The sequence below is a fragment of the Canis aureus genome, chromosome 3, assembly GCF_053574225.1.
Source record: "Canis aureus isolate CA01 chromosome 3, VMU_Caureus_v.1.0, whole genome shotgun sequence".
In the NCBI taxonomy this organism is placed as follows: Eukaryota; Metazoa; Chordata; class Mammalia; order Carnivora; family Canidae; genus Canis; species Canis aureus.
This window is the reverse complement of record NC_135613.1, coordinates 49,586,717-49,597,668: the sequence shown is the minus strand read 5'-3', so window position 1 is coordinate 49,597,668 and position 10,952 is coordinate 49,586,717. Positions and strand designations below refer to the sequence as shown.

The 10,952-nt window shown below is 43.1% G+C and overlaps 1 protein-coding gene and 1 long non-coding RNA gene across 4 annotated transcripts; one reads left to right on the top strand and one right to left on the bottom strand.

Annotated features, from left to right (window-relative positions):
- Window positions 1-5,026: 5,026 nt before the first annotated feature.
- Window positions 5,027-7,016, bottom strand: UBB (ubiquitin B). 2 transcript variants are annotated; one of them, XM_077892516.1, is made up of 2 exons: window positions 6,860-7,016; window positions 5,027-6,116 (listed from the first exon to the last, which is right to left on the bottom strand). In XM_077892516.1, exon 2 carries the CDS (start codon window positions 6,108-6,110, stop codon window positions 5,193-5,195), a length of 918 nt encoding a protein of 305 aa, XP_077748642.1. In that variant the 5' UTR covers window positions 6,111-6,116; window positions 6,860-7,016; the 3' UTR covers window positions 5,027-5,192. The 2 variants fall into 2 exon arrangements, with proteins under 2 accessions (XP_077748642.1, XP_077748643.1); XM_077892517.1 differs by lacking the exon at window positions 6,860-7,016 and adding an exon at window positions 6,577-6,721.
- LOC144310863 (uncharacterized) lies at window positions 6,687-8,789 on the top strand. Of its 2 annotated transcripts, none has more exons than XR_013376500.1 (2): window positions 6,687-7,515; window positions 7,969-8,789. It is a non-coding gene; the product is annotated as an uncharacterized LOC144310863 (long non-coding RNA). The 2 variants fall into 2 exon arrangements; XR_013376499.1 differs by having other exon boundaries at window positions 6,687-7,704.
- Window positions 8,790-10,952: the final 2,163 nt, after the last annotated feature.

Genomic DNA, 10,952 nt, shown 5'->3' with positions numbered 1-10,952 from the left:
GCCTATGTCTCTGCCTCTCTCTTTTCTGTGTCTCTCATGAATAAATAAATAAAATCTTTTTTTAAAAAAGACATATTCTTTGATACAATTTCACTTCCATTACCTACCACTAGGTATATCCTGAAGAAACATTTGTACATATATGATAAAAGGCATTAACAAGGATGTTCATTGCAGCATTAATAGTAAAAGAAAATAAAAACCTAGTATTAATCAGTAAGGAAATGGGTAAAATACAGTATGTATCTACACGATGAAATATATTGCAGTATTTCAGAAAGATTGAAGTGGACCTACATGTACTGGCATGGAAGTGTCTCCAAGCAATATGTCTGTATGATTGCATTTATGTATAATTTAAAAACCATTTTCATATAATACATAAATATGTAAGCACATTGAAAATAATCTCGTGGTAGACACACCAAACTTATCAAATAGCACAGAGAAAGTTAAGTATGGAAGACTAAGTTCTGGGGAGCGACACTGGAATAGGACTTTCATGTTTCACTCTATATACGTTATTTTTTTATTGAATCTTTCCAACTGCGTTATAATCACTGTGATTTGAGTAAAAAATTAATACTGGGACCAATCACAATCAGCAGTGCTAGTTAGGGAGGCAGGGGAGAGGTCATAGCTTGAATAGTATTTCTCAAAGTGGGAGGATATTAATTGATCAAAAAGGAAAGTGAAATTGGAAATTGGAAAACACTGCGTTAAAAGCATTAAACCAGTTCTTCAAAGCAGAACTCCATGGAGGCTTTAATATGGTACTGCACATTTTAAGTCTCCAGGAGGGAGATAACAAACCTGCCACTGAGCTCTTGTGACCACAGCATCCTTTTTATAGTGGTTGGAGTTTGGAGGACAAAGTTTGAGAAACATGGAAACCAGAGTTTTCTGAAGGTACCAACATTCCTCAAGAGGAGTCCTGGTAGGTGTTGGGTGGTCAGAAGAGTAGATGCTGGAATAAATTATAGGGGTTGGGTGAGACCTGCAAGCTGGAGAGTAAGCTTTACCACTCTATTTCTGAGGATCTCCCCCACTCCCAAAACGAAGGGTAAGGATAGCGATGGGATCAAGAAAGTATGGAAAAGGAAGCAATCTTAGCACTTATTTTTCTGTTAATATGGTTGCACAAAGTGCAAGATCCTTTCCCCAAAATCTACATTTGTCTGAAGCTTCCATTCAGAGTTGGTTAGGCCTAAATAAAGGGGACTCATGGCTTGCCCTGACAGATTTTTTGAGGAATGAGCAGAGTAGAACTAAAATAAAGTGTGTTGAGGTTCAAGAAGTCTCATGAGATGTAGTTTCCAGAGGTCCTGGGTGATCCACAGAGAATGAAAGAGACTTGTGCAGAAAGTTGACTCTATCCAACTCGGGAGCACAATTTGACTTCAGAATTACATCACTGGCTCTTGAACAGGGGCTGCTTGTGAAAAATGCTGTTATGTTGTAAATGGCTTGTCTTCCTGAAAGCTGATGGGTGGCAGATTTGAAAATATCTAGAAAGGAATTAAAAATACATTCCCTACTCTCCTGAAGTAACCAATGTTAAACCTTCCCACATGCTTACGCACCCATTTGCTTCATGCTCTAGAGCATTTTTCACTTAATTTTTAAAAAATTTTTAAAAATATTTTATTTATTTATTCATGAGACACAGAGAGAGAGGTACAGACACAGGCAGAGGAAGAAGCAGATTCCATGCAGGGAGCCCAATGAGGGACTCGATCTCAGGTCTCCAGGATCACACCCTGGGCGGAAGGCAGGTGCTAAACCGCTGAGCCACCCAGGGATACCCTCACTTACTTTAATGTTATTTCATGTCAGTTTCTACCTCCCATATTCTTTATTGTATTATAATGTGACGACTCTCCTTTCATGGGCAATTATAGGTCATTTCCAATTTTGCTATTGCAATAAATAGCAGTATAAGCAACAAGCAAGTTTTTGCAGTTTTAAGCACTTTAACATATAATCCTCCTATTCAGAGATAAGTGTAATTAACACTATTTTTAGATGAGGAATCTGATGTACTGACAGGATAAATAGTTGCCCAAGGTTACAAGCCAGCAGGTGGTGTAGTGATTTGAACTCAAGTAGTCTTTTCTTCAGGGCCGCACGCAACATTTTTACAGAAGGCACAAATTATGTAAAATTAACTGTGCTGTTGTCCTTTTTCATTTCACTGAGAACTGGCAAAAACTATCTTGGAGTGACATCAGGACACAGACTAGCACCTGGACCCTACTGCCTTCAGTATATCAAGCATGTTTTCAGCACTTTTGTTGTTTTTAAAGATTTAGGTAATCTTAATCTTAATCTAATTTAGGTAGACCCAACAGGAGGCTCAAACTCACAACTCTGAGTCGCACACTCAACTAAACCACCCAGGGGGGCCCTCTTTTAGCACATCTTTGCACACAGGTATGATGAACACTCTTTCAGTGAAGATCACAAGAAATAGAAGGTTATTAACAGAAACCCTTCTTTTATTGGGAAACATTTCCTTAAAGGGCAGGTTTGTGTGTGTGTATGTGTGTGTGGGGGGGTTCTTGCACCACAGGCTGTAGCAGCATATATGTCTCTTCCTTCCCATGGGCTCTTTGGCATCTGGACTAACACTGCAATTGAGAACTAGCAGTTAGACAGGAACTAACTCTAAGTGAATGAAGAACATTAAGTTGAATAAGGGATAAAAATGAGTGATTCTGGATTCAGATACGTAAACAAATCTTTATCACCATCCCTTTCTGGGATATCCCAAGAGCAAAACTCCACTCTCAGTCACATTTCCCCACAGTACTGCTGATACTTTACCAATAGTCAAGAGAAGTAAACACGAACCACAAATTACAACTGGCCTTAATTTCATTCAGTGTAGTGCCAAGGTTTGAGGCCACGAATGATAAACCCATTTCCCAAACTCAACTGGTAGCACAGGTTGTGAAGACCCAACACATTTAGAAAGCATTTCCCTTGGTCAATTTTCAAGTTCTGTGCAGAGAATTTGCTAAAATCCATGAATATGTAGGGAACTCCACAGAAGAGATTGAGAGAACCGGTATAAACTGAAATCTTTTGAGTTTCAGACTACATACAGCTGTAAGCCTGCCAAGATAGTAAAGATTTGGGAAAAATAGTACAACTGTTCAAGTCCTATTGCCCAAACCACCACTTGGTTTTTATTCAGTGAAATACTTTTATTTTCAAGGTTTTCAACGCTTTAAATGTAAAGCAAAGTATGGGAAAGAACAAATTTTTCTTTGAAACCCAGTTTCTCTACAGGTAAAAGGCCTGTTCCTACTCTGCTGAAAATTCAGTAAAAAGCCTGTTTAAAAGCACTAGCTTGAGAACATGCCAAAAAGGAAAATACCTAATAAAACATCATGAATTTCATGAGGTATCTGTCATACTTGGCAGGGCACTTGGGAGTCCCTGGCTTGCCCTGAACTAGAAATAGGCCTTAAGCAAGTCAACTGTAAAACGTTGGGACTGGAAAGAATGTCACTTCCAATGGTGAAATCCTTCCCACCTAATAGGGTATGGTGTTCCCCTAAACCTTATGATTTTTTCACTACCACCTCTAAAGATTTAATAGCTGTTTTTGTCCTTTCTGGCCCAAGCATTCTAATTTGCACTCAAAGCTCAAGTGCAATAATTCACTGAAAATAGCCATGTTAAGTGGTAAAAAGAAACTAACTTTAGTACTCCCAATTTAGTATTTTATATTCAAATTTAAGTAGATTTCTAGGGCAGAAATAATACTGAGGCACAGTTCCCAAAATTATGCAAGCCACTGCCAGCTTTATCTAAACTATTAGACCCATTTCTAGGCAATGCTCAGCTCAAGACACACTTCTGATTTAAGACTTAAATTTTTTTAAGATTTATTCATGAGACAGAGACACAGGCAGAGGGAGAAGCAGGCTCCATGCAAGAAGCCCAATGCGGGACTCAATCCCGGGCCCCCAGGATCATGCTCCGTGCCACCCAGGTGTCCCTGATTTAAGATCTTAATCTAACAGCAACACTCAAGATTTCTAGTTTTTGTGTCAGAAATTATTTTCCTATACAGAGTAAACCTGGGAAAACCAAAAGGCTTCCAACTTCTCTCCTTACATTGTACTCTCTGCAACTCTCAATTATGTCCCAAGTTGAAAACCACATTTGCTATTTATACTGGTTACACTACAAGCAAAGGAAAAAAGATGTAGAGCACTTAAGGCATTGTTAAGGAGACCCAAATAGATTTATTTCTTCTTTAAATTTTTTCTACTGGAAACTACACCTTTATTGGTTTAGTGTTTATTGGTAAACATGTTCGAATTGCTTGCATCTAAAGCTCAAAGTTTATCAAGCCTCAAAGTAGAGAATCTCATTTGTTGCAATTTTATCATTCTCCTTAGTTGGTACATCTCAACAACCTTGAGTTCAAGCCCCACACTGGGCAGACATTACTTAAAAAATTGTTAGAAACCATTTTCATTTGCTGCCTAACACCAAAGTTATCAAGTTGCCTTGGATCAGGATACTTTTAAAATTTTTGAGTTCTTTCAAACCTGTTAACTAGCATTCCATTGGATTCTTGGTTATTAGCTCATGTACTCAAGATTATGGTTTCACAACTAATGGTTAAAACTGGAGTGTAATGCACTAGTTATCAAGTAAATCAGTTAATCACAACCCAGCAGCCCCAACCAAAATTTCAGTTCTACTTGATTAGCTTAGTTTACACCCATTGGGCAGAGGAAAGTAGGCATGTTGGCTTTCCCTAAGTGTTCATATTCAATTTTTAATTGGGTAATACCCCAGAAATGGTTTCCCATTACACCAGAACCATTAACTTGTAAATGACCTTGACCGAAGGATAAATCTCCCACAACTCAACACACCTTTTTCTTAAACAAAATGGCTTACTGTTGATGAAATGGATATTCTGAATGCTAAGTCCCTTCCTTGAACAGTTTTAATCAGCTAGGAGCCCCACACCATTACATAATTTCACGACAGACCACAATTATGCTACCATGCAACAAAACTTTTATTAACATTTTGAACAGCTATTGAGAAAACCAGTGATTCAGCTCTTACTGAAACTGGTAATTTCTAAACTTAAATTGGGGCAAATGGCTAGAGTGCAGAGCAATGCCATCATTGGGCACTAAGAATTCAAGATTGAAGAATTAACAGCCACCCCTCAGACGGAGAACCAGGTGGAGAGTTGACTCTTTCTGGATGTTGTAATCAGAAAGAGTGCGGCCATCTTCCAGCTGCTTGCCTGCAAAGATGAGCCTCTGCTGGTCAGGCGGGATGCCCTCTTTATCCTGGATCTTGGCCTTCACATTTTCGATGGTGTCACTGGGCTCCACCTCCAGGGTGATGGTCTTGCCGGTCAGGGTCTTCACGAAGATCTGCATACCACCCCTCAGGCGCAGGACCAGGTGGAGAGTTGACTCTTTCTGGATGTTGTAATCAGAAAGAGTGCGGCCATCTTCCAGCTGCTTGCCTGCAAAGATGAGCCTCTGCTGGTCAGGCGGGATGCCCTCTTTATCCTGGATCTTGGCCTTCACATTTTCGATGGTGTCACTGGGCTCCACCTCTAGGGTGATGGTCTTGCCGGTCAGGGTCTTCACGAAGATCTGCATACCACCCCTCAGGCGCAGGACCAGGTGGAGAGTTGACTCTTTCTGGATGTTGTAATCAGAAAGAGTGCGGCCATCTTCCAGCTGCTTGCCTGCAAAGATGAGCCTCTGCTGGTCAGGCGGGATGCCCTCTTTATCCTGGATCTTGGCCTTCACATTTTCGATGGTGTCACTGGGCTCCACCTCTAGGGTGATGGTCTTGCCGGTCAGGGTCTTCACGAAGATCTGCATACCACCCCTCAGGCGCAGGACCAGGTGCAGGGTTGACTCTTTCTGGATGTTGTAATCAGAAAGAGTACGGCCATCTTCCAGCTGCTTGCCTGCAAAGATGAGCCTCTGCTGGTCAGGGGGGATGCCCTCTTTATCCTGGATCTTGGCCTTCACATTTTCGATGGTGTCACTGGGCTCCACCTCCAGGGTGATGGTCTTGCCGGTTAGGGTTTTCACGAAGATCTGCATTTTGACCTACAGTTTAAAAGGAAATCGTTAGTATACCAATTCAGGATCTTGGTGACCTTCACATACATTCTTCAAAATGAACAATTAACTTCATCAACATCTCTCACAGCCCCCCCCCCCTTAGTGATCGTAAGTTAACCGCTAAATATAAAAATTTAGTCAGGGTTTCAATTTACCAAAGATAGAAGACTAAAAAAAAAAAAAAAAAACTTTCAAAGGTTAGTATCGAGAGCCTTAACTATTCTAGACTCTTCCCTAAATCGTCTTCCACCCCACCCCCACCACCCCCTCCCGCCATCCCGGAATGTTCCCAAAACCTAAGCAGAATACGTCAGATTAAAAAAAAAAAACAAAACAAAAAAACCACGAAACTCGACAAATATAGATTGCTTAAATGGAAGTGAGGGAGTTTTCACTGAGTTGAGATTCAAAATTCAGACAGTTTTAAAAAATCCCCCGAGACTACCTCTTTTCCGCCTTCCCCCTCTGAAGCAGACGCGATGGAACCTCCATCGGTTAAGAGTCGGTTAGTCAGTGTCGGCGCGCGCGCCAACCGCCCCCGCTCCCTTCACGTAAACAAGGCCCACTCTTCCGGAAAGGCCGGGCGCCGCAGCGCCGCGTCACCTCGCCCTCCCCTCCCCCAACCCCCTTCCCTGAGCACCCCCAGCTCCGCCGTCCCCCAAACCCGTCAGCCTGGTCTCAGAAAGCCTCCGCACTTCTCCCAAGACTCCGAAGCCGCCGCCGAGTACCTGCTAACGAACGCAAGGACACCGAAGTCAATCACGTCCAGTCACCCCCACACCGGCACACCGCCACCTAACAATGCCAGCCGCCTCTGAACGCTCGCGGCTCCGCGGAGCTGAAATTTATGCAGCGTCTGCTGCGTCACTCATCACTGCCGACGTAGCCGCCGTGTCCGTACGCGGCCGAAAATAGTTCGCTCGGCCCCACCTCCCGCGGCCCAGTTCGGCCCTCCCGACCGAGCCCCAAGTTCCTCAGAGCCGAAGGAAGGACTCTAAAAAATCAGCTCCCCTCACTTCCAGGCGACTCTTCTCCTCTCTTAGGAAAAAGTAGGAAAATGATTAGGCGGATGGATTTGAGTTAAGGGGACCTTCCTCGAAAGCTCTCGAAACTTCCTTGCGGCGCCGGCGCTGATTGGTGAGGCGTGCGAAGGCGAGGCCGGCGCTGATTGGTGGGAAACGCGGCGGCTCGGTTGTTGCTGGGCTTCCAGCTAGGGTGGGTGAGCGCCGACGTTGCTAAGTAACTCTGCGCGTGCGCCACAGAGGCGTGCCTTGGCGAGAATGGGGTACTTCCGGCGGGAGGTTGGGAAGGGCTACATTACTCCCGCCTCCAAAGTCCGGCACCCCCGCTCCCGTCCTTAAGTCTTGGGTTTTTCTAGCTTTGGGTAAGGAAAAAGCTTCGTCCGCGGCGACTTTCCTGGGAAGGTCGTCCCGGTTCGGGTTCGGAGGCGCTCACGGTGTGGCCCGCCGCTGTTTTTGCCAGTGTCGCCGTGGAAGCACGAACCCGCTCCCCCGCCCCCATCTTGACGCGAGCGCGCACTGCTCGGTTTATTTTTGCGCTTGGTTAGAGCAGGGTGAGGGTGCTTTAATGACACTTTTTTTTTTTTTTTAAAAGAGTCGGAATGCTTTTGTCCTGGATTCCCACAAGGGCTAGACTCTGGTGGCGGGCCCTTGTGTGTGTTGGGGGGGAGGGGCGGCCTCCCCCTCCTTCCTCCTCCTCCCCTCCCCCCAAGTCGAGGCCCTGGGAGGCTCGGCTCAGGCTCCCGGGGACTCGGTGGCCGGCTTAGGTGTGGCGCTGGGAAACCTGCAGTGTTCTTGCCCCCTTGCTGTCTCACCAGACTCTGGTAGGGAAAAAGATGAGGATCAGGAAGCCCACAATCCGAGCTCGGGGGGACGAGGAATTGCAGGACTCCTGTTCACGTGTTTGCTCCTCAGGCGACGGTGGAGGTGGAGTTGGCCAGCTCCGACCTCTAGCTGGTCCCCCCGCTTTACTTCCCTCGCCCTCCCCTCCCCCCGGGTGTGGCCCCCAAGCCTCCCCAGGAGAGATTACACGAGCACCCTGAGTCAGACAGGGGCGTGGAAATCTCGGGGACACGTGGCCCAGTGTCTGAGTCACGGAGCCGGGGGTGTAAATAAACACGCAGATGGTTGTTAGTGGCGTAATTCCAGCCTTCCCAAGTGAGTGAAGTTTTGCACGTTAATAGAAATCAGCTGCACGCCCCTTAGAAAAAAGGTCGCTAGTCCTTAAAATACATTTCTAAGCATACTATTCAAAAAAGATGTTCATGAGTTAACCCCTCGACAGCTTAAGTTAAACTAAAACTTGGTAAGATCCACTTACTTGCATAACAGGAAAATAAGTTTCCTTAAGATAATTTGTGGGGCGCCTGGGTGGCTCAGTTGGTTAAGCGTCTGACTTTGGCTCACGTTGTGATCTCCAGGCCCTGGGATTTAGGCTCCCTGCTCAGCGGAGAGCCTGCTTTCTCACTCTCCTGCCTCTCCCCTGCTCGTGCTCGCTCTCTCTCCCAAATTAAAAAAAAAAAAATTTTTTTTAAATAATTTTGGACTTGGAGGTAGTTGATAAAATGTTTTTTTTCCCCAAAGTATGAAATTTCATTTTTGTTAAACTGCGTTGGAATTTGTTTTCACCAACTAGCAGCTTCTCCTGAGTCATAGAGGTTGAGCGGTGAGAATAATCTAGAATGGAGATCTCCTGACGGATGGGATGACTTCGCTTGGGGTTCTAGCGATTGCCAGAACCAAGTTAGTCACAGGGCTTCCTGGTTTAATGTTTTCCCAAAGTGGGACATTTGGTGACCTCAACAAAGCAAAATGTTTTCAGAAGGAGGTCAAGTGCTGTCCTTGTAAAACAAGGTGATTTTTTTTTAATGATCTGTTTATAAATGAACATTTTAATAATGACATCATTTCTGGTAGTAAATTGTAAAAGATAATTTGTAAACAAGTCAGAGAGTAGAGTGAAAAAAATCCCAAAGAGCAGAAATTTGATAATTTAGCATAATACTTGGCATTGTGTTCAATATATGTTCCTTCAATGAAGTGCAGTTTTACCTTTTGTTCAACTGGGGAAAAGAAAAAAAAAACAATTTTGTGACAACCTTGAGCACTAAAATACAAAGCAAAAAGCCAGCATTTATTTATTCTCCATAGGCAAATGTTTTTTCCTAGGCATTTCCTTTGGAAAAAACAGAGATTCTAAGTGATTTCATTGGGTTAGATGTCTTTTAATAAAGATCTGTGAGAAAACTGTGGTTCCAATGATAAATTCACAATTGTTTTCTTGACATTATCATTATATTAAAATATAGGGTTCATCGGTGGTTAGTCATTTTCTCATTTGGCTATTTATCTCGATAGAATTGAGACTCCTGATTCATTACCAGCTAGTTAAAAACTTTGGTATTGGATATCCAAATGAACACAGGGAAAAATTCTGTATTGTCTTTATATTGGGCCTTAAAATTATGAAATCTGTCCTATAAAACATAGCTACTTTAAAACGTTTATTATGGAATATTACATAAATGAAAGTTGGAGATAATATGAGCAATACCCAACTTTATTAAATCTGAACATTTTGTTATTTTGCTTCAGCTTTTTTTGTGGCAAAAAATATATATATAAAATTTATCTTTCCATTATTTAAATGTACAGGTAAGTGGTAGTAATTAGGGCAGCCCAGGTGGCTCAGAGGTTTAGCGCTGCCTTCAGCCCAGGGTGTGGTCCAGGAGACCCGGGTTTGAGTCCTACGTCTGGCTCCCTGCATGGAGCCTGCCTCTCCCTCTGCTTCTCCCTCTGTGTCTCTGCCTCTCTCTCTCTGTGTCTCATGAATAAATAAATAAAATCTTTTTAAAAAGTGGTAGTAATTATATTTCACATTATTGTATTATAGATTCCTAGGATTTTTTCATCTTGCAAAACTGAAACCCTATGCTCACTTTACTATTCCCCATTTCTCCCCACTCCCAGGCCCTGGTAATCACTATTCTACCTTCCATTTCTTTGATTTTGATTACTTTAGATACCTTCTAAAAGTGGATTTAAACAGTGATTTTTTGGGGGGGGGGAGTTGGCTTATTTAGTATAATACCTTCAGGATTCCTCCATACATGTGACAAATTTCCTTGTTTTCTAAGGTTAATAGTTCGTTGTATGTATATACCACGTTACAGGTATCTATGGGTATTTGGGTTACTTCCACCTCTTAGCTATTTTGAATACTGTAGTGAATATGGGTGTGCAAATACTCTTCAATCCTGCTTTCAGTTCTTTTGGATATAGACTCAAGGGGATTGTTGGATTATGTGGTAATTCTATTTTTAATTTTTTGAGGAACCTCCATACCGTTTTCCATAATGGCTGCATCATTTTACATACCCACCAGCCACGTACAAGGGTTCTAGTCTCCCCACATCCTAGCAACACTTATCTTCTGTTTTATTTTTTTATAATGGCCATCCTAGTGCGTGTGAGGTGGTATTTACTGTGTGTGGCTTTTTTAAAAGATTTATTCATGAGAGACAGAGGGAGAAGCAGACTCCCTGTAGGGAGCCTGATATGAGACTCTATCCCAGGACCCCGGGATCATGACCGGAGCTAAAGGCAGATGCTTGACCACTGAGCCACCCAGGTGCCTTGGAAAAGTAAGTCTCTAAGGAATTTTGGAAGCATGGTTTCCAGGACCTTTCAGGGGCTAGCTGCTGTTAGGAAAAGGTCATTTATTACCATCAGTGAAGCCTTAATCATGAGATCCTTCAGATATATATTAGTGGGCCATATGTTTGGAGGGTAATTGCTAATG